This window comes from Astatotilapia calliptera, chromosome 16 (genome assembly GCF_964374335.1).
Source record: "Astatotilapia calliptera chromosome 16, fAstCal68.1, whole genome shotgun sequence".
NCBI classification, from domain to species: domain Eukaryota; kingdom Metazoa; phylum Chordata; class Actinopteri; order Cichliformes; family Cichlidae; genus Astatotilapia; species Astatotilapia calliptera.
In genome coordinates, this window is record NC_137437.1 from 11067158 (window position 1) to 11090635 (window position 23478).

Here is a 23478-nt window from a genome sequence, read left to right on the forward strand (position 1 = left end):
ATATTTTATATCTTTTGTCCAATATGCCCACTATCCTTCTGTACATGTTCCCAACCATCTGTTCAGCCTGAGCTGGTCACTCCCAGAGAAAACCTCAGCATATTCAACTCTGACAGCCTAACGCCTCCAGTGCCACCATCTCCAAACTATACATTACAGTAAGTCTCATTTTCATCTTGTTGCTGTCCTTCTTTCACAAGTCACCCCGACACCCATCCCCACCCACTCCATCCTGCTTATACCTATTCTCAGTGAATTTAATGTAAACAATATTCATAAAATTGTTCAAATTCATTTGGTAATGATGTCATTAATCTGTATTGCTTGAGGAAAAGCTTAGATCAGGTCGTGGATGCAGTAAAGAGGGCGTTACGAGTAAAAGAAGAATTAGAGGAATTTTAAAGTTTAATAAATCATGCTCTTTTTCATCAGGACAGAGGAGGGTTTGAAAATCATTTTACACTTTCCAGCACTCATGAGCATGAAGGGATACACATACTGAGCACAATTCTTTTTTATTAAATGTGCAAAGAACATGAGATAGACTGAAAACATGCGATAGACTGTCTAAATGTCATGGACACGGCGGAAAGACCCCACATTGGGACTCATTGCAGCCCACTCATTGAAGCGGCGGTACTCTCCTCTTTCCAGGAGATACTGGCGTCCACGATAGTTGGGAAGCTCGTAGAAGACCCAGGCGCCATCCTGCACTTGGGCAGAGTGAACCTCCCGGTGGTGCCAGCGGTCGGGCAGGTTGTTCTCATCTTCAGTGCAGTCCAACATCTGACCGCTGAAGTCAGGACGCTCATAAACACGGACCCTGAATGCACCAGAGGTCTGTAATGCAAACATCAGTTCAGTCTGAGTGGTAATACCATTTGTGTTTTACAACAGTGCTAACTGGCATCTACAGCCATGTGAATGCAGTATGCATTTTAAAAAAAATCTATTTGAAAAAGACACTAGCAAATATCCGACATTGATCTTGGAATATAAATCATTTATCATTTCTAAGCTCTTCAGTCTAATTTGTCATAAAACTGATTAAAACCTGAACCTAAGTGAAGACTAACTGGGGTTTTCATTGTCAATAAATGTAACATCTGGAATAGACAGTTAAACTATCACACTAATGACATGAGGTGAAAAGTTACTAAAGACTGATTAATTCCACTCACGTTCCGTATGATCCGACATGACCTGATGCTGTCATTGTAGCCCATCCAGCTCTGATAATGTGGATACTCCCCCCTGGTCAGTATGTACTGGTAGCCCATGTAGTTAGGCCTCTCGTAGAGTACCCAGGACCCACTCTCTACGCGGATAGAGTTGCAGTGACTGAAATGGGCGTTCAGCTCTGGACAGTCACTGCTGCACTCATAATAGCGACCTTGGAAGTTTCTGTCTTCATAAAATACGATCTGTGAATGGATATGCATATTCACACTTCATGCTCGAGGTGCTGCTGCTGCAGTTGAATCTTTAAATCAGATAATGTTCGTCCTCCTACCTTTCCCACACGGTCCATGTTTGGCCCTCACACCAATTTTTGAGCACCGTTTCTTTATCCCACCTTTTACATAGACATTATTGCCTACAGCCTTGGTCCAGATTTATATATGCAGTGTATGTGGGCACACTGAAATGCACTGCCAGGGGCATCATTGTTATTTTAATAGCCTCAGCATTTATATCAGCACAATGGCTGATGCTGCATTTGTTTTAGCTTTATACAGTGTTTACAGTGGCTGACCTTTTGATCTGTCAAAGCCTGATTCCAGAAACGATTTATTGATCCAATTAAAGTGTCTGCTGCAAAGCTGTTGCAGCTGCACCTGATGCTGTAAAGTTGGCTTGTGGGCACATAGCAACATGATACTGGCTTTAACTAGGCTTGAGTGGAGGGGACAGGTGATGCTCCACCCTCCATCAGCAACCCCACCTTGGTACAAAGTCAGCTGACAGCTATCACATGAGCTCTGCCAGACGTGGTGTACAGCTACATGTAGAATTAGGAGCAATACAACGTTTGAGAGAATATATATTTTCATTTCCTCTAACTTGTGGTGAAAAGATTGAGATCATGCGATCTCCCCTTAATGTATTCACAAGAAGAGACAAGTGCAATGACACATTCAAATTAAAACAATATATTTGATTAACAGGTCACATTTTAAGCCTTTATGATTCTTCTGATGGAGCCTACAACTGCTTTCAGAGCTCCCCACTCTGAGCAGTGGTGGTACTCCCCTTTCTCCAGCAGGTACTGACGGCCGCTGAAGTTGGGGTGTTCAAAGAACACCCAGGTCCCCTCTAGAACCTTGCAGGACTGGACTTCTTGCCGGAGCCATTTATCCTGGACTGACTTTATGCTTTCTGTCAGCTCCAGAGATTGGCCAATAAAGTTAAGTCGTTCATACAGCATCAGCTTGTAGGGCCCTTTGGGCTGAAAGTAAAGAAATGTAGTCAGTTTGACGTGTGACGTGTTTTTCTACTGATCACTTCTAGGCGGAGACTTACATTTCTGATGATCCTGCAGGATCTTACACAGTCATTGAATCCCATCCAGGAGCTGTAATTATTGTACTCTCCTGGACCAATGACATATTGGTAGCCGGTAAAGTTGTTGCGTTCGTACAGAACCCACCAGCCACCTTCTACTTTCACTGAATTGCATCGGCGGATGTAACCATGCAGGTTTGCTGAGTCCCCTTTGCAGTCATAGGACTTTCCTTTGAAGTCCCGATCTTCAAAAAACACAATCTAGAAAGAGCAGAATTATACAGAATTTTACTCGCATCGAATTCAATCTGAATCTGTGTTAACTGAAATATCTACAGCACTAAATTTAGAGCCCAATTAGATCGTCTATGAATGCTGTAAATTCTCACCTTCTCCATCTGCCGAGCCTAAAATACTACACTAAGTTACCAACGTAGTACTCTTTATACATGGCAGAGACAATGCTACCAAATGCATGGTTAGCAGTGCCTGTAACCATGATTACAATTCAAATATTCGTCTAGAGTCTGCCTATTGTTCTTACTCACTGAATTGCTTTTCCGAACACAATGATTGTTTAGCAGTGCCAAGAATCTAAACCTGCTTGGTCTAAACAGATTTGAAGCACAGCTATAAATGTGTGTGTGCAGTTTTGTGTAAAGCTTTTGTTAAGCTGTTGATTATGAAAGTTTGAGTTCAAATAAAATCTATGATCCTTTTTTTAACCTTTTTTCTTTTGTATTATTATCTGCATGCAATCATGGAAACAAGTAGTGTATGTGTATCCTTGAATGATGAAACATTAACTGAACTGGTGTACAGAGGTCCCTCATTTATCGTGGGAGTTACGTTCTAAAAATAACCCACGAGAAGTGAAATCGGCGAAGTAGCGAACTTTATTTTTTACAATTATTATAGATGTTTTAAGGCTGTAAAACCCCTCACTACACACTTTATACACGTTTCTCAGAGAGGCATGAAAATTTTCACACTTTTCTCTGTTGTTTAAACACAAAGTTCAAACCTTGTAGAAAAACAAGTCCAGTATTATATAACGAAACCAAAGGCTCCCGCAGGTGACGATGTTTCGTTGACATTGTTGTGTTTGTTAGGGAGAAAACTTACAAACATACAGTACAGCACATTCAAATATACAGATTTATGTATATTTGAATACGAGGCTGCGAAAAGGTGAACCACGTTATAGCGAGGGACCACTGGACTCACAAATCATATCTCTTAGGAAAAATTCCCAATATCAAAAAAAAAAAAAAGAAAAAACATATAAAAGTAGAGTATTTTGAGTCAAGTTCCCAATCAGGGAATTTGCTAAAACCAACACTAACAAATATGAGAACATTACAGCAATGTTTTAGTAAGTTCATAACCTTACAAGATCATTATAACCTGTTCACATCCACCAATGACCAGCCAGCAGCTTAGGGTGTGTCTTTGAAATAGAAATAGCTTCAAATCAACTCTCTTAGATGGAGTTCTTCCCTTTATACTACAGGTGTACTATCCATTATTCTATTTCAAATATGTAAGAAGACAAAATGTAACCTAACCCAGAATAGGTCACTTGCAATGTGATGGTTATGTGATGGAAGTTAAGAAATTCAATTATGATGCATTTTATCAATGTAAAAACAATCATTTTAAGTTTAGCCCTATTCATGTTATAGGTTCTATATTGGTACAGTGATTATTGATTTTTGATTTTACAGTTGAAAATGGCCATCTGAAAATGCATTTTTCTGTTATTTTCGTCATGAACCTAAATACTGCAGGATGCCTAAAAATGAAGCTTATGTTATACTCAGTTAATTTGTTTAGTAAAGTTCAGTAACCACAGAGTGATATAGCAACCTAGTGTGTACCACAGAGTGTAATAAACACAGTGTATCAGTGCTTATACAAAAAAGTGTACATACACTTTTCTAAAATGATCAAATGAAAATAAACACTATATCATCGTTTTATATCTTATTTTACATATTTGTACTGAGCCATAGAGTGGAAACGTAAAAACTACAACTTTGCAAGAGGGTCTTTATCTTTATGCAGCCATCATTTCACTCAGCAACATGCATTATTTGAAAATGTTTAACTTTTATGGGTTTGTAAAAGAACTTTCATCTTCCTGTTGTTAAATTTACTTGTTTTTTCTCATCTGATTATGCATATATATAACTAGACCTCTGGGTTGACTTAAGCAACTTCAAAAAAGGTTTAAAGAAGATGAAGGAGAGACTAAAAGCAGCTGACATAACAGGTAATGTAATAAGAAGCAACAGAGGCTGCATTGTTATGAGTAAGAAGGGTATTTATTTATTTAAGTATAGCACTTGGAGTGCTGGAAAGAAGTACAGGGTATAGGAGGGAAAAACAGTGTTGGAGGGAGGAACTTCCGGATCTTCTTCAAGAGTTCTAGAACTTATTTAAAGGTTACAAGACATCCATGGTATCAAGACTCTGTTGGTTGTCTTATCAGCAAGACAACCAACAATAACCAAGCAATGTTCTAGAATACAGAGTCCTGCAGCTTGATCCGTCTGTCAGATTAAGAACATTGTTGGCTTGGATAATTTTTTCACAAGCTGCAGAACCCTACTTTGGTGCTGCTGCTCTAGAGTTCTGTGACCATTCGGAAGGATCCTGCAGCAGGGGAGTTGGCGCCCCAGTCTGTATAGTTGGGGTACTCTCCACGTTCCAGGAAATACTGGTGTCCATGGTAGTCTGGTTGCTCATACAGGACCCATGCACCATCCATCACTACGCAGGAGCGCAATTCCCGAAACTTGAAGGTCTCATAAACTGATGGGCAGTCTTCGACACACTCAGCTGCCTGGCCTCCAAAATCCTGCTTGTCGTAGAATCTGATCTTCCAGGATTTTCCATAGACCTGTAGCAAGTCAAATCTCACAAAATCAAGTTGGTGTTTTGCATTAAATAATAATACTTTGAACTCAAAACTACACATGGTTTCTTGGCTGTTTTCCCACTTTCCTTAAATAATTGATGTGCATTGGCACGGGCATAAAGCACCCAGCTGCCAAATCATGAGCCTTTTATCTCTCCTTTTTGTCTGTTGGTCTTTGACTGATTACTGCTTGGTTGGTGCACTCTGTGGTATTTTGCTGCAGCCAAGCACTCCTCTACAACTTGTTAGAATAGGCTTATTGAACCTTGGAGAAACTGGGTCACATTATGATATTGTCAGAGCTGTTACATTAAAAAGGAAAATCAATTCTAAAGAATGAATGTTAGTGTCTACCGCCTTACATTTTTAATTGAACGACATGACTTGATGCCATCGTTGAATCCCATCCAATGCTGGTGATCGGGGTATTCACCCGGGCTCAGGATGTACTGGGAGCCTGTGTAGTTGGGATGCTCATACAGCACCCAGCACCCACTATCCACCTTAATGGAATTGCAGCGACTAAAATATGAGGTCAGGTCAGGACTGTCAGTACTGCACTCATGACTACAGCCTTGGAAGTTCTTGTCTTCAAAGAACGCAATCTGGATAGATGAATATACAAAAATTACTCAGTATTTTACAACATTAGAATACTTTGACTTCTTATGCAAATAAGACAGGCGATAGTTTGCACTCTATTCACTCAAACAGCATTTGTTCCTTACCTTCACCATTGTTACTGATATTGCTTGCCTGCCATCCAGCTGCAGCTGTGTTGTGGCTTATATTGAAAAGTAGAATGTGCAGACGAGGGAAAGCTATTGTCATCTAAATTACCTTGATTTGCATATCAGCAAAATGGTTTGGTCAAGTTTGATTTCCCTTTGTCTACATGTGATAGCCTCATATCAAAGAAGTGCCAAATGTGACATGTAAAAGTACTACTACTTGATGATAAATGTGTTGTTGTTTTTTCCACTGAATTCTTAGTCTCGGTCAGCACTCTCTTTTTGTACACCTGGAAATCATTTGGTTATTTATCTACATTTACAGTTTGTTTTTTGCAGGATGAGATAACTAATGCATTTTATCATGAGGGCAAGAAGAAGCAAGGCAGTTATTTAGTTTTGGATGACTGTTGGCTGTATTTAGCCCTGAAAATAGGATCTCTTGCTGCTTTTGTCAATAATTTATATCCATATTTGTCTTGTTCTTGTCAGTGATTCATGTATTTTGCACGCTAATCTAAAGACCTTTTCACCTGTAAACAAGTGCGCTCCCACAGACTGCCAAATTAAAGTTTAAATATCTTCTATAATATGACTTGTATAAACAGTGGTACTATTGGACATAATATCCATTAAATTTTCTGTTATTTTCTTTGATGAGCGATCAAAAAGGTTGGTAATTACAGGTCACTGTTGGCTTAGGATGCTCCATGATGGGCATGGTTTCTGATTATAGTACATATTAAATAGAGTTAGACTTAATTTGGTTTTCATTTTAGTTACATTTAATTCAGTAGTCTGATGATCTTGTGTATGTTTAAATACATACAAAAGTTACATAAAAATGCTAAACAGTCATTAAACTAGTTAAAAATGATTAAATACACACTAAACACTCTACGTTAAAGCCATCATTACTGCCAGCGATACACTTAATTGTAAATGCTTTTGGTTTTCTTGTATCTCTTATATAATGCATTGTATACATTGTACACTGAAAAACGCTTTGCTCAAAGCAAATGCAGAAATTCGCTGACTTCTTTAATTTCCATTCTTGCTCTTTTTCCCAAATCTCTTTAACCTTGTGAGGTATAGACCATAATTGATCAGTCATGATCTATTACCCAACCCTCACCCTGTGCTGTCTGTATGTCATACTAATCTGTTCTTATTTAACTGTTCATCAAAGTATTGGCATTTTCAGTTTGTTTTCCTTTTCTCCAAAACATAGAGGATGACTCACAGATTCTCATGGAGACACAGCTGGGAAAAAGCCAGAGAAAAACAAAATATTAGATCTTTGGTTGGTATTCTCAAAATCAAATGCATCTGCAGTGGGGGAAATCAATATTTCCCCCACTGCAGATAGATAGAAAGATTGACTTGATAGACTTGATTTTGCCACCATATAGTTGCCCCTTGCTCACCATTAGAAAGAATGCAGCTTGTATGCACTTCATCACAGGACCTGCAAAACTAATGGGGGAGGGGTGTGTGTGTTTTGTTTTTGTTTTTTTCTTTAAACAGACGTGTTGCATTTCATGGCATTATGATTGCAAATACAAATTTTTGCAGATGCAGTAAAGTAAACCTATGGTCGTTTGAAAATGATGATAGTGAATTCTTACTGGTCTGAATTGATACATCCAAAAAAAGTACAACAATTAAGCCAAACACACAGGTTAAATGTGACCAAATGAAGATTTGTGTGAAGACATGTAGAAACTGTAGCTCAGTTCTCCTCCCTCCTCTCCGGCCTTGTGTCTTCCATCCACTTCCCCTCCCTTTGTTCTGGATCGTGATGGCACAAATGAAATTAACAGCGATCGCAGAGCTGCTTATTCATCAGCTTCCAGATAATTTGAATGACAAAACCCTGTTACAGCGCGTATCAAGTATAAAAGCTGTCTGGCAGCCACAGGTTGTTGGACAGTTTCCCACAAATACAGAACATCAAACATGGGCAAGGTATGCAGAGAGCAGACCGGAAAACAAGCACTTTTCAAATTTAAGACAAACTCTGCAGATGAACAATGGAGAGAAATAAAAGAGAAGGTCAGCTCTGACATCTTTTCTAAATCAATTTTGTAACGTTTTTTCTTTCTTTTCCACAGATCATCTTCTACGAGGACAGGAACTTCCAGGGTCGCTCCTATGAGTGCATGAGCGACTGCTCTGACATGTCCTCCTACCTGAGCCGCTGCAACTCCTGCAGGGTGGAGAACGGCTGCTTCATGGTCTACGATCGCCCCAACTACATGGGGAACCAGTATTTTCTGAGGAGGGGCGAGTACTCGGATTACATGTCTTTTGGCATGAGTGACTCTATCCGATCCTGCCGATTAATTCCTCAGGTACTCAGGGATTACAACAAGGAAAACATGTCTAGTTCATATAATATCATAGTTTATATGATATTAGAAACTATGATATTGTTGAGCTGATGAAACTGCTTTTCACACACTAAGTCTGCAAATCTGATATCAGCAACATTTCACTGTAGCCTTTAACGGTCCAACGTTTCCTCTCCTCCTTTAACTAACAGCACAGAGGCTCCTACAGGATAAGGATCTATGAGAGGGAGAACTTCCAGGGCCCGAATCACGAGCTGATGGACGACTGCGACAACATCATGGACCGCTACAGCCTGTCTGACTGCCAGTCATGCAATGTGATAGATGGCCACTGGCTGATGTACGAGCAGCCCCACTACAGAGGCAGGATGGTCTACCTGAGACCTGGCGAGTACAGGAGCATGAGAGATATCGGATATAGTGGCATGAGGCTCAGCTCTGCTAGACGTATAATGGATTCCTGTTGATGCAAAGGAAAATAATGCGCTGAATAATAAAGTGAAAGATTAAACTAATGCCATCTGATATTGAGTAGATTTGTGATGTACGTGTGTGCGGGTGGGTGTGTACGTGTTTGTGTGTGACTGTGTATTCATATCTCTGTGGGGACCAAAACTGTAAGTTTACTATACTTTTGGGAACCAACAATTCTTATGGGGACAGAATCCCAGTCCCCACAAGTTTAAAGGTATTTTTCAGACTCAAAATGTGGTTTTAGTGTCAGGGTTACAATTAGGTTATGGTTAGGGTAAGGAGCTAGGGAAGGCATTATGTCAGTTAGACGTTCCCACAAAGATATGAATACATGGTAGTGTGTGTGTGTGTGTGTGTGTGGGGGGGGGGGGGGGGGGGGAGTCGGGTGTCAACTACACTGTAATATATGAACTCATGCTAAAAAGCACACTACAGAGCTATAATAGCATACATAATAGAGGGATATTCAATTCCTCTAATTTCTAATGCAATTCTAGTTTATTTATAATAATCACAAAAACAGTTGCCCCAATCTCCATTAGAGAAGATCCTACAACGCATACAATAATAATACAAGAGCACATGTGTAACTTAAGACAGTATTATATCTGCTATGAAAATATCATGTTGCAGAAATATGTACAAAATGCAGTTAAATTACACATTGTCACAACAGTGTATATAAAAGATGTGTGCCTTAAACCAGATTTCTTTCTCCAACAGGAGGTGCCGCCTCTTGTTGCAAAAAGAATTGCAAAAATCTAAAATAAAATTCCCATTTATTTCTCTTGATCTCAGGCCAAACTAAACAGTTCATGATCTCAAGTTTCTTTATATCTAGTTTCAAGTCATGCTTCTCCTTTTGTAAAATATGGTCAATATGAGAGTCAAAATGATAAAAAAGCAGGATATGCATTTCCTTGATTGTCATGTCATGTTTCAAAAGCAATGGTGAAGACACTCTGGATTTTATATGCTACACAGGTTACAACACACAGTTTAGACTGAATGATTTGTATTCACAATAAATGTTATTAGTAATATCACACATACAATTAAACACGCTTCTTCTGGGCTATAGTCTCAGCAGCATATTAAACATATCACCTCCCCATAAGGAGAATCACGTGCTAACGGCTGTCTAAATGACTCGGGTAAAGTTTGTAGCATGCGTGCTTGTTGTTTTTGTCTGCTTCCACTTGTCTTTGCACTAGGATGCTGTCGGAGTAAATGTGCAGTCATATTCGTTGTGTTCCCACTAGTGCTGTCAGCGTTAATCTCGTTTAAATGACGTTAACGGCACAACACGGCAAATCTCCGTTAACGAGCTACCGTGGATCGCCCCGTGCGTGGGGCTGGACAGCCAACACGTTAACGAGCTAACTGCGCTAACACACTAGCTCCCACCCATGTAATTGAGCATTGCGTGGCGTAGTTCCAAACGCCAGATCTGAATGAGGGTGGGGGAGGTTCAATTTGCCATGTTGCAAGGAGAGCTTAACTTCTGTCTCGCTGGCTTGCCCTGCGCTCAGTGAATCTGCGTTCGACTACTCCGCCTAGGCTGCACTGTCGAGCGCAGATCCACTGAGCGCTCAACACAGACAGCATCGTCAGAAGGAAAGTTGATAAAATAAATTTAAAGTTTTGTATTGTTCGATACATATGTGTACCGAACCGAAAGCACTGTATCGAATGGTTCAATATCGATACGAGTATCGTTGCACCCCTAATAGATATATATAGATATAGACAGTGTTGGGAAGGTTACTTTTAAAATGTATTCCGTTACAGAATACAGAATACATGCCCCAAAATGTATTCTGTAACGTATTCCGTTACGTTACTCAATGACAGTAACGTATTCTGAATACTTTGGATTACTTAATATATTATCATGCTTTTTACAACAACGTGAATGTACTATTGCTGTGTGATTTATTACTATTACTGAAGGTCCGCGACTCCGAACTGTAGTAAAGGGACCTCTGACTAATACGGCGGGGTCCCTGTCGGCTTGTAGCCGAAAAATAGCTTTACTTTGTTGTGTGGGTCAACTTTTCTTGCGAGAGACAGAGAGAGGCGTTGAAAGACTGCTGCAACGGAACTTATTGTTTTCGGAGGAAAACACAAACACGGTGTACAGTCGAGTCTTAATAACTTACTTACAACTGGGCTCGTCAGGCAATCTTCTTGGCTGAAGTGGTTATTATTATATTTACATGCTTCCAGCTCCCGTTTTTCTTCGATGACAACTCGTACCTTTCCACTCCCCTTTTTCTCCCTCCTCGCGCTCACAGACATATAACGTGTATGGCAGTCCATTCTCCCTGCAGCACGGACTACACTGCCCATAATGCTACATTCTTTAGAGCTATGCTTGTAGCATTCTGCCTGTTAGCTTAGCACAACAACAACAACAACAACAACGAAAAGGCGCTCTCTCACCCAGGAAACACACAGTCGCAGAGAGAGAGAGAGCGTCACCATGTAACCATGGCAACCGTAACGCTGCCGCCTGGAACAACAGAACGTAGCTGTCAAACAAAACCCAAACAGTCCTGACCCGCGACAATATGAAACAGGAAAGTACCGCAGTGTAATCCATTTATTTCAACAAAGTAACTTTATTCTGAATACCACCTTTTTAAACGGTAACTGTAACGGAATACAGTTACTCATATTTTGTATTTTAAATACGTAACGGCGGTACATGTATTCCGTTACTCCCCAACACTGGATATAGATACATACAATGCTGAGGATGATGTACATCAGAGGTCCCTAACCTTTTTTTTGCAACGGACCGGTTTATGTCTGACAATATTTTCACAGACAGGCCTTTAAGGTGTCGCAGATAAATACAACAAAATAAAAGCAGTACTGGTACCAAAAAAAAAGACGATTTATTCATAACACACGGGAAAAGACCCAGGGATAAAAATGATTAAAACAAATAATGATAAAAACTGATTAAAAACCCCGAAAACCATCAATTTCACACCCAAGCCTCAACTCTCGCAGCCCGGTACCAAACGACTCACGGACTTGGCCTGGGGTTTGGGGACCGCTGATGTACATGATGCAGTGGTAGACCGTGATCACCAGTCAGTATTGGTAACTAGTAAATGTGTTTGCGGAGATGTAAATGCTGTGATGTAAAAACTACAGTCTTTTCTTCACAAATGTAACTGTGTTTAAATCTAAAGTTGAAGCATTTGTACATTTGATCAGTTGCTCAGCTCTGATATGCATTCACATAAGAGTAACAGAGTGCTTTTCAACACACAGCAATCACTGACAGTACAAAGAGTCCCAGCTGATACATCTGTTCACTGTCACCCACCTGTACCCCATATGAGAGCCACAGAGGTTGGCACTGCACCAGATGCATACAGTCTGGAATAATAACCATTTACAGAGCGATTTAACAAACATTATAGCCCTGTATGGTATCCTGCTGAGTAAGATATTCAAAACAATGGCTCCATAGATCATTTAGCCATCATGATGGGTATAAAAGTGACAGAGAGCTTGGCTGGGCCAAGTACGAGTGGAATCAGGGACAGAATTGACGACCAAAATGGGCAGAGTAAGAGAGAAATTTACAAACTGTTGCTGTAATTGAGACCAATAAACACTTGATTAAATCATACATTAAACTGTTTTATTTTCAGATCATCTTCTATGAGGACAGGAATTTTCAGGGTCGCTCCTATGAGACCAGCAGTGACTGTGCTGAGCTCACCTCCTACCTGAGCCGCTGCAACTCCTGTAGGGTGGAGAGCGGCTGCTTCATGGTGTACGAACGTTCCAACTACATGGGTCACCAGATGCTGGTGAGAAGGGGAGAGTACCCTGACAACCAGCGGCTGATGGGAATGAGCATGAGCGACTGCATCCGTTCCTGCCGCATGATTCCCATGGTATGTAAGACCTGAAAATATATAGAAATACACAGAAACTATGGGGTACCCCACATGTTTCAAAATAAAAGCATCTATCAGGCACTGAGAATGTTTTTTGCTTGCATGTGCTGTGCACAAACTTGTAAGCTTCTTAATCATTTTGTGCTTTACTTCTATCTACTTCTATTTTCTGCAGCTATATGTGTTAAACAACAACTCTAATATTGCTGATAAAGTAATGATCTGTCCTTTCACAGCACAGAGGGCCTTTCAGCATGAAGATCTATGAGAGGGATAACTTCGGTGGTCAGATGCACGAGCTGATGGACGACTGCGAGAACATCATGGACCGCTACCGCATGTCTGACTGCCAGTCTGCCAACGTGATGGATGGCCACTGGCTGATGTACGAGCAGCCTCATTATAGAGGCAGGATGATGTACCTGAGACCTGGAGAGTACAGGAGCTTCAGGGAGATGGGAATGGGTCCCACGGACATGAGGATTGGATCCATCAGACGTATCATGGAATCCTGTTAGGCAAGACAGACAAAATAAATAAACTGTTAATAAACAGTTCATATCTGTTTCAGTTCATCATTTGGGTCGACTTCCCTGGCAAACTCACAAACCTGAGAGAAAAGTGCATGAATTATCAGCAACTGGCTGCTCTTACTGTTGATAGTTTATCCACAGTGTCACTTAATTCTTCTACTTATGAAATGTGTGGTGTCATATGAAGCACATGCCACTGAAAAATAAATTACTTAAATGTAAATAAAGCCGACATTACAGAACAACAGTTGTCTTTTATTTATGTTAATGCATGGTGCACTCCTGGTTAGCATAGGGCTGCTTTTCAGTCAGTTTTAATTTCCTGTTCTGCTCTGTGAAAACAGAAACAGAAAGTGTGTACATAAGAACATCTTTTGGTTTTATTGAAATACATTTTGTGTGGCAGAAATAACAGCGATGCATAAATCAGATGTATACAGGTAACATAAATGGTTAGCACACACTACACACAGCGCACCCAGTAACTTATACTCAATCCCAGCCTATTGGTCTTGATATGTCATTATGTCTTCAGACTTTCTACTTGTTACAATTCTCATAATGGCCATCAATAATGAAAGTGAAGGGTAATGATAGCTCTACTTGCCCTGCGTGTCCTAAAGATGGAGATTTTACAGCTGTGGTGAGGACACTGCATATAAACTAAAAGAAGCTTCCGCATCTTGTTTGTTCTGGATCCTGAAGGAAGGAAGATTTAGAGCCACAAGAGAACACTTTACTTTTATGTAAGCTAGCAAGGTCATGACAATGTTGGAACACAGCTGTTTGACAAGAATTTAAAAGGGCTACTCAGTAATGGTCTTTCGCATCAGAGCTGGCTGAAAGAGCATGGGTCCCAAACTTCAATGAGCTGTGGCACTGTCATCTCATGTGAGGGCCACTTTAGTGTTAAGGTTGTACAATAAAACAAACAAACAAATATTTATGAAAATGTAAATGTTTTTTCTCACTCTTAACTAATTGAAGCCTTTCATGAACTACCAAATGAATATAATAACTATAACTGTTTGTATTTAACAAAATGACACATAAGTGAAAACTTTTCTTTACAAATAACTAACAAAGTCAATCCCTCAACATGTTTGTGCTCTCTGCTCATATTGCCTTATTAAATCACTTTGTGCTTTTTAAAGAACTTATTTTAACATTGGACTCAACAACAAACAAATCCTCCCCAACAAAAAAATTAACTTCAAGGGTCAAATTGCATTATATTTCTTCACGTAGGGGTGATGTAGGCCGCAAGTGGCCCCCGGGCCGCGAGTTTGAGACCCCTGTTGTAGAGCGTGGAATATTTAATTTTTGTGTTGACAGTTTGGATTTTTGAAGCAGGCAAAGTCTTTATAAGCTGAAGGTTGCTCATTTTGGCCTTTACATTCTCGAGGTAATGCTGACTGAATATGGCAATGTTTTTCTGGTGGAAATGTAACAAAAACATTATAGTGGGATTGTTTAATCCCACTATAATGGGATTAAACAATCCCATTATAGTCCATAATATCCATATTGCACAGGCTCTCCACCATATCTCCCTGACAACTTATTTTTTTCTGTTTTCTGATCCGTATACAATCCATAACAAGTAGAAAGTCTGAAGACATAAGTGAAGTTATCTTTTTATGGAGCACAACCATTGCAGATATAAATAATTTGGTGATGCTTTTCCTATTAAAACTGGTCAAATTGCCCACTGTGATAAATGTCTATACCAACCTGATCTCATGTTGTCTGTTCATTTGAACCAAATAAACAGCAACTCTGCAGTGAATCTTATTAAATGGTATCCTGACAGACTTAGTGCTGGATGCTGTTTTCTAACTTCATCATTTTAACTTGTTCACATATTAGTATTCCCACAACTTGCACTCCTCACGAGCAGCCAAAAAATGCTCAGTTTATTTAAATTATTAGTTCAGAGGAAATTGATTACATGAAATGTTTCAGTTATTCATGTTTTTAAATCTTATCATGTTGCTCACTTGTAGCTGAACAAATTTCTAAAAACAAAAGAGAAGAAAACACTAAAACTTTCTACCTTTACATATTGCACAGGCTCTCCACCATATCTCCCTGACAACTTATTTTTTTCTGTTTTCTGATCCGCATCTAATGCTCTACTTAACTGGACAATAAATCAGTTTTTGTGTGTTTTCATACCTCAAAAAAGGAAATGATCTCTACAGTGTTCATGTTTATATTTATAGTGTTTTATATTTTTACATAAACATATAATGACTTCAAAAACATCTGTTAGTAAATGAAATGTCCTTTACACTGAAGACAGAAATGGTTGTCATACTACAGTTGGAAGCTTCTATTTATTTTCTTTATGTGTAGCAACAATACCACATGTATACACTACATGCATTTCCACTAGTGTGGCGTCACAAAATAACCCTTTAGTTCCCTGACTGCTCAGTAGGCTTCTATGCTGTGTTGCTGGGTCAGGGGTTTGCACAATAGACGCCACACATCCTATGTTCCCACGCTGCAGGTATAAAAGTAACAGCTACCACTGACAGGAATACACAGAAGCCACAGCTCAGTCCTGAGGAACCACCAGAAGACCGTGACCATGGGCAAAGTATGTAAAGCATGGGAAAGATGTTTATTCATTAAAAAAAACAATCTGTGGATTCCTATTCTAACGAGCTTTGTTGTTCTTTCAGATCATCTTCTACGAGGACAGGAACTTCCAGGGCCGCTCCTATGAGTGCATGAGCGACTGCTCTGACATGTCCTCCTACCTGAGCAGGTGTCACTCCTGCAGGGTGGAGAGCGGCTGCTTCATGGTCTACGACCGCCCCAACTACATGGGAAACCAGTATTTCATGAGGAGGGGCGAGTACGCTGACTACATGAGCATGATGGGCATGAGTGGTGGTATCAGGTCTTGCCGTACGATCCCCATGGTAGGTGTAAAGTGGTGGTACTTCCATATAAGACCTTTTTGGAATTAACATAAGTTTCATGCTTAATTTTATTTTGTCTTGTGTCTATAAAACAGTACAGAGGCCAGTTCAGGATGAGGATCTATGAGAGGGAGAACTTCGGTGGTCAGATGTACGAGCTGATGGACGACTGCGACAGCATCATGGACCGTTACCGCATGTCCGACTGCATGTCCTGCAACGTGATGGATGGCCACTGGCTGATGTACGAGCAGCCCCACTACAGAGGCAGGATGATGTACATGAGGCCCGGAGAGTACAGGAGCTTCAGGGAGATGGGAATGAGCGGGATGAGGTTCATGAGCATGAGGCGCATCATGGACATGTGCTAATTTTACATTTTGACTTCAATAAATGATATAAATTTCTAAATTCTTGTGTCATGACATTTACTTTCATCACTGTGAACCTTTTTAAGATCATTCATACTGAATTCAAATGCATTGAGTATCAGTGGAAACCACCGAGTACAAAACATGTTTTCATTCTTCTTTTGAATGGCATCTCCAAAAGACTGAATTACCACCTGTTTCTATTTGATTTGTAGAAGTCAGCTGTGGTAGACAGCGATATATGGATATGCATCCATATATATGAAGAGATTTGCTTCATTTTGGGTTCAGGGTCAACAAATTATCAGTATTTATTAGTAGTAGTCATTGTTTTGGAGCATCAAAGTGATATAGTTTATGGATGTAGTTCCATTCTGCCAGCTGAAAAGCACAATGTCAGCAGTAGTGATGTTCTGATTTGCAAAAGGAGAAATTAATCTGAAAGGCAATAACAGTACAAAGATATAAGGAACATAATTGTGTAGTGTTTTTCTTCAACTATCTGAGTATTCAGGTGAATATATTTCACCAAATCTTTACCCTGATTGGTTTTGACAGACTGCTCGAGAGCCAATTAGAATGCCTGAATAAGTAACATGACCACAACAGAGATGACGTTTGAGAACTGACCGATAAAAGCAAGGCACCAACGAAAAGTCAGTGGCTCATATGGAGAAACTGGAAGAGTAGGTTTCAAATAAATTTTACCAGCTGACCATATTTGATGGTTGTGGAATTCCAGGTGGAGTTTATCTTTTTTTCTTACTGTCCCTGCATGTGTTTCTTCTAGATACCCCAGTTTCCTCTTACAGTCCATATGCATTAGGTTAATGGTGATTCTCAGTTGGCCATGGATGCAGATGTAAGAACATGTGGCTGTCTGTCTCAGTATAGTAAGAACATGTAAACCCCAGCCATCTAAGGATTCAAACCCAGGACCTTCTTACTGTGAGTCAGTGATGCTAACCACGGAACCACTGTGCTGCCTCTAAATCCAGTTCCCCTACAATCCTAAATGATTTCAGATCATTTGCACTTAAATCAGTTTTGATAAAAATATTTGAAAACTGGTGAGGTAGGCGATCTTGAGAAAAACAGCAGGTGGTTGACCCGGTCTCTCTACAGGCTAGTGGGAAGAGTAGAAGATGCCACAGTAACTTTGTTCAACTCAGTTTTAAAAAACTTGGAGAGAAAAGGTTCTCAGCCACAATATTAAAACCACTAATGAGGCGAGGTGATTAATGAGTATTGATCATTCTGTTACAATCCTTTGCTTTTCCAGAAAAGTTTAGAGCATTGCATTCCTGTGGATCTTACTTTGACACTGAGCGTCTGCCTGAACTTAGCTCTGAAGTGACTTGTGACACACAACAGAGATTCCAAGGCTTTGTTTTGACATCCAAACTCCCCAGATGACAGTCCAATCAAAGAACTCCTTAATGAGCAAGAACAAACCTTTCCTCCACAACTGCCTTTTAGAAATGTACTGGAAACACTTTAAAACTACTTCAACAGAGGGAACATGTCTGTGTGAAAAGAGGAAGTAAAGCTTGTAGAAGTGCAATGAATACAGTTATTTCCTTTTCTAAAGTGGTGTTTTTTCAAGGTGTTTGATCTTTTTTATGAAAATAGTTTATGATCAGAAATTATTATCAAAATTATTCAAAAGAAAGACAATGAAAGTAAAAAAAAAAAAAAGACTAAATACCTAATGATCTCACGGCCCAATTCCTATTTTTAAAACTTCATAGCAATGGAAAATGTCAAAAGATGAAGACTAAAGAACATATACATTCATCTGCACAATATGAATCTGCTGAAATCATTTATTCTGTTCATGAAATTGTCACGGTCTGGCTGGCAGACCGTGGGGAGATGGGGAAATAGGACCCAAACGCCGGACTCTTCAGTGCAACAGTGTTTATTTACAAGGTGGTGAAGTAAACAACAATAAATCCCCAGTTTCCCAGACTCCCGTGTAGTGTCTTCTTCCCAAAAGTCCCTCTCTGCCCCAGTGTCCCTTGCACTCCCCGTGCTCACTGCTCTTTCTCGTCCCACACTATTCCTGAGGGGAAAACAATAGAGGCAGCCGTTACACACTTATCCCAGCAGGGATACACTCACACTTGACTGTGCTTGAAGACTGACGTGTAGTCAAACGTAATAATCCAGCGTCGGTGGAAGCTCCATCGCTCATCTAAATAGCTCCCCCGACAAGCCCAGATGAGGAGCAGGTGTGCGGCAAGGACTTCGGGTGTGGCCAGCCCTCAAGTTAGGCCACACCCCCAGGGCTGAAGGTGCCTGTAACTTGGCCACAGAAGAAAGGCAACACACACACACACACCTGCCTACATACAGATGTGCACAGGGGCAGTGCAGACAACACACCAAATAATAATAATAATAATAATAATAATAATAATAATGATGATAATAATAATAATAATAACAATAACAACAACAGTCATAGTCCCCACTGCCCACGGACCCTGAGTCCCCAGAGCCGGGTCCGTGACAGAAATAACAAACAAACAACTCTCTTTTTTTGTAAATACCACCACTTGAAAACAAATTAAATATACAAATACCTGCCATAGCATTGAAAATCACAAATTCAAACTCAGTTATAACAAATCACCAAGTATACTATTTCTTTTTCCCTCTTTAACTCATACTCAGGAGTTTGGCAAAAGTTCGTATTATTAGCCTTGAGGGGCTCACTTTTACATACCTGATGAAAACAAATCCACAAACTACTATCTATTTATCTGGCTTGATAACTGCTATCTGGCTTGTTCATATAAACTCACTATTGTACTATACAGCTTGCAGAAAAATCTATACTTTTCAAAAGTCATTCACATCTATATAAATAACGTTCTAAGCTATTTTTATTTAAAAAAAAAAAAACAACCTCTGCTCTTGTGAAAGGAAAATTCTGTTAAGAGGTTATGACCTTGTTGGTATATGGGTAAGCAACTAAAAACTGTATAGGCTTCTATAACAGCTTGCTGTGTCAGGGCTTTGAACAATGGACAGGCAAACTGTCTTTGTCTCTGGCCAGGTATAAATACAACTTGTTCAGACAGCCAGTGCATCAGTTCAAAAACAGTTCTCTAAGAGACCTGAATCACCGCAGTCAACATGGGCAAAGTAGGAAACTAAATTGTTAAATCAACATTAATTAGCCTATACTTAAGTTATCTTGGAGAGCATGATTGTAAAAATGTCCTTTAAACCCATTGTACTTTTTTCAGATCATCTTCTACGAGGACAGGAACTTCCAGGGTCGCTCCTATGAGTGCATGAGCGACTGTCCCGACATGTCCTCCTACCTGAGCAGGTGTCACTCCTGCAGGGTGGAGAGCGGCTGCTTCATGGTCTATGACCGCCCCAACTTCATGGGAAACCAGTATTTCATGAGGAGGGGCGAGTACGCTGACTACATGAGCATGATGGGCATGAGCGGTGGTATCAGGTCTTGCCGTATGATCCCCATGGTAGGTGTAAAGTGGTGGTACTTCCATATAAGACCTTTTTGGAATTAACATAAGTTTCATGCTTAATTTTATTTTGTCTTGTGTCTATAAAACAGCACAGAGGCCAGTTCAGGATGAAGATCTATGAGAGGGAGAACTTCGGTGGTCAGATGTACGAGCTGATGGACGACTGCGACAGCATCATGGACCGCTACCGCATGTCCGACTGCCAGTCGTGCCATGTGATGGATGGCCACTGGCTGATGTACGAGCAAGCCCACTACAGAGGCAGGATGATGTACATGAGGCCCGGAGAGTACAGGAGCTTCAGGGAGATGGGAATGAGCGGGATGAGGTTCATGAGCATGAGGCGCATCATGGACATGTGCTAATTTTACATTTTGACTTCAATAAATGATATAAATTTCTAAATTCTTGTGTCTTGACATTTCATTTCATTTCTAACTCAGAGAAGTAACATTTTAGTATCACAGTCATTAAGAAGTAATCCATTACATTACAGCATCACATCCTCAGAAACAAATTCATAAGAATACTTTTGCTTTACCAACATATAACACCACATACACAATGGTTTATTATGCATTTGGGTATTGCATAAAAATAGAAAATAAAGTACATCAAGTAAATAAGAATATCTTTTGGTTTTAATGAAATACATTTTGTGTGGCAGAAATAAGAGCGATGCAAAAATCAGATGTATACAGGTAACATAAATGGAGCTAGGATTAGGTTAGCACACACTACACACAGCAGATCTCAGTAATGGTTTTTGGCATCAGAGCTGGCTGAAAATCTGGACAACTTAATCAGAGATGTGCTTTCTGAACACTGGAGAAAGCAATACAAGTAAAAAATGGATGCTCTTTTGGTATATCTCTAGATACTCCAGGGGTACATAACTATGTTCAAAAAGTATGAAAAAGTGATTTTGTCCACTAACAGTTCCAATATTGTCATGTCATCGCAGGAGGTAGAATTTATGTTATTGTGAAAAAAATCATCAAGACAAACACTGTGCAAGATGTCCCAAATAAGATTCTCAATTAGTTCTCTACTTTCAAGGTTGTAGAGCATGGAATATTTTATTTTTGTGTTGACAGTTTGGATTTTTGAATTAGGCAAAGTCTTTAGAAGCTGAAGGTTGCTCATTTTTGTTTTACCAACATTGAACACCCCTTAGCATTTACATTGATCCTGTTGGTTATATGGTTCACTTTACATATGACTGCATTACTTAACCTTACTGCATAGGAAGTTGGCATTGGTGGCATCTCCTATATCACATTACCAGCTTGTTTATTTCCCCCTGAGGACACGCTTCAGCCAAAAATCAGAACAGTGTCGTGGAGCTGCGGAGCTTCTTAGTAGCTGGCAGAAACTGATTGTCACCACAAAGTGTTGATTCAAAATGTCCTCTAGCACCAATCACAGGTATGGTCATAGCGTCAGTTGCTACTGATAAATGAAAAACAGCAGTTTCAAGTGGGGGATGCTGTGGGGTAAACAGTTTTTCATGATGGGCGGTGAGGGGGTGCAACATATTCAGTTTTAGAATTCATATTTAATGTTAATTATAGCTACACATACTTCACAGTGTGTCTCTATCCAGCCTTCCTCCCTCACCCCAAACGTCGCGACAGATGGCCGTCCCTCTCTGAGCCTGGTTCTGCTGGAGTTTTCCTCCTGTTTAAATGGTGTTTTTCCTTTCCACTTTGACCAAAGTGCTAGCTCACCGAGGGTTACATGATTGTTGAGGTTTTTTCAGTTTTCTTTGTATTATTGTATGGTCTTATGTTACAGCATAGAGCACCTTGAGGCAACTGTTGCTGTGATTTGGCGCTATATAAATAGAAATGCATTGAATTAAAAATGTACTTTTACAATGTAATGGCCTTTCTTGTTGCCATCTCACTTGCTGACAAGTACTTTAAAACATTCATTTGTAACCACTGCCAGTAGGAATTGGGCAGGTACCCTGTCAAACTAAACTGTTAAACGAAACAAAACTTGAGTTTCTGAAATAACCCCCAATGTGAAAAATACTATTGACATATTTACATGGCAACTTTAACTTTAACTTTGTATTTCTTCTTATACAGTACTATAGACAGCACAATCTTATGGGTTTACTATATCCATGTGTGATTTTAGACTTCAAATAAATGCACTGGCTGCTCTCATTTACTATATAATGTACTGCATTTACTTCATGCTACGTCCACACGTACACAGGTATTTTTGAAAACAGATTTTCCATTTTCGTTTTTTTTTAATATATATATATTATTCCGTCCACACGTGCAGTTTTGAAAAATATCTCCGTCCACATGTAAACGCGAAAAACGCTGTCAAACGTTGTCAAGAACATGCCAAATCCTAGCTGTGTCGGAAATGTTGGCCAAACAGAAGTCTAGAAGCCTGGGAGGGAAAGAGTAAACAGGGTTTTATGCAAACCTGCAGTACTTCTGGAAAGTTTTTGTGTTTTTCGGGAAAGGTAGCTAATTTTGTGTTACTTTTCAAGTGCCTTCATTTCAACCAAAACAGTATTTTGGCTGGTGTAGACTCACAATTTAGGAATGAACAAAATGCATACAGCATGCATAAATTTTAATTTTAAAAAAATTAAATTTATTCCAAACCGACATCAGAGTCAGGATGTAGGTTGTGAGAGCGTCTGTGTTGAATGGAGAATGCCTCTGATGCCTCTGTCTTTCTAAATGGTGGGACAGTAACTGCATGTGTGTATATGTAAGCGTGTATAAACTGCAGATAGACAGATTAACAGCAACAGTATTTTGTCTACATCTGCCATTGTAGAAATGTATCTCACGTCAAAAACGGCACACACCTTTGACTTTGTGTGAGTAAATCTCTGTTTTCCTCGTCCACACATAAACGCAAAAACTGAGTTTTCGAAAATCTCCACCCTGGCAGGAGTTTTTAAAAAATCTCCATTTTCAGTGATCGAAAATGCAGTTTATGTGTGGACGAAAGACGCAAACGCACAGAAAAATCTGCGTTTTCAAAAGTACCCGTGTACGTGTGGACGTAGCCTCAGTCTCAACTACAGTGCAGTGAAAAAGTTGCACCCTCCTGATTTCTACTTTTTTTTTTTTTTTACATATTTGTCATATTGAAATGTTTCAGATGATGAAACTAATTTTAATATTAAACAAAGATAATCCAAGTAAATGTAAAAGCTGCAAGAAGGTCCTGAGTGGCTTT

The 23478-nt window shown here is 39.7% G+C and overlaps 5 protein-coding genes and 1 long non-coding RNA gene across 6 annotated transcripts; 2 read left to right on the plus strand and 4 right to left on the minus strand.

Annotated features, from left to right (window-relative positions):
* Positions 1 to 387: 387 nt before the first annotated feature.
* On the minus strand, positions 388 to 1673 carry LOC113007846 (gamma-crystallin M2-like). The gene is made up of 3 exons (XM_026144846.2): positions 1514 to 1673; positions 1182 to 1424; positions 388 to 840 (listed from the first exon to the last, which is right to left on the minus strand). The coding sequence occupies exons 1-3, from the start codon at positions 1529 to 1531 to the stop codon at positions 568 to 570; spliced, it is 534 nt and encodes a 177-aa protein (XP_026000631.2). The 5' UTR covers positions 1532 to 1673; the 3' UTR covers positions 388 to 567.
* A 464-nt stretch (positions 1674 to 2137) lies between these two features.
* On the minus strand, positions 2138 to 3031 carry LOC113007849 (gamma-crystallin S-1-like). The gene is made up of 3 exons (XM_026144849.2): positions 2895 to 3031; positions 2524 to 2766; positions 2138 to 2449 (listed from the first exon to the last, which is right to left on the minus strand). Exons 1-3 carry the CDS (start codon positions 2901 to 2903, stop codon positions 2177 to 2179), a joined length of 525 nt encoding a protein of 174 aa, XP_026000634.1. The 5' UTR covers positions 2904 to 3031; the 3' UTR covers positions 2138 to 2176.
* A 1779-nt stretch (positions 3032 to 4810) lies between these two features.
* LOC113007847 (gamma-crystallin M2-like) lies at positions 4811 to 6297 on the minus strand. Its single transcript, XM_026144847.2, has 3 exons — positions 6157 to 6297; positions 5791 to 6033; positions 4811 to 5410 (listed from the first exon to the last, which is right to left on the minus strand). The coding sequence occupies exons 1-3, from the start codon at positions 6163 to 6165 to the stop codon at positions 5135 to 5137; spliced, it is 528 nt and encodes a 175-aa protein (XP_026000632.1). The 5' UTR covers positions 6166 to 6297; the 3' UTR covers positions 4811 to 5134.
* Positions 6298 to 7987: 1690 nt separating this feature from the next.
* LOC113007845 (uncharacterized) lies at positions 7988 to 13470 on the plus strand. Its single transcript, XM_026144845.2, has 6 exons — positions 7988 to 8127; positions 8274 to 8513; positions 8705 to 8977; positions 12514 to 12576; positions 12662 to 12910; positions 13150 to 13470. The coding sequence occupies exons 1-6, from the start codon at positions 8119 to 8121 to the stop codon at positions 13429 to 13431; spliced, it is 1116 nt and encodes a 371-aa protein (XP_026000630.2). The 5' UTR covers positions 7988 to 8118; the 3' UTR covers positions 13432 to 13470.
* A 2461-nt stretch (positions 13471 to 15931) lies between these two features.
* LOC113008377 (uncharacterized) lies at positions 15932 to 20661 on the plus strand. The gene is made up of 6 exons (XM_026145742.2): positions 15932 to 16051; positions 16137 to 16379; positions 16475 to 16747; positions 19880 to 19903; positions 20008 to 20250; positions 20346 to 20661. Exons 1-6 carry the CDS (start codon positions 16043 to 16045, stop codon positions 20619 to 20621), a joined length of 1068 nt encoding a protein of 355 aa, XP_026001527.2. The 5' UTR covers positions 15932 to 16042; the 3' UTR covers positions 20622 to 20661.
* Positions 18656 to 19094, minus strand: LOC113007426 (uncharacterized). Its single transcript, XR_003269907.2, has 2 exons — positions 18899 to 19094; positions 18656 to 18815 (listed from the first exon to the last, which is right to left on the minus strand). It is a non-coding gene; the product is annotated as an uncharacterized LOC113007426 (long non-coding RNA).
* Positions 20662 to 23478: the final 2817 nt, after the last annotated feature.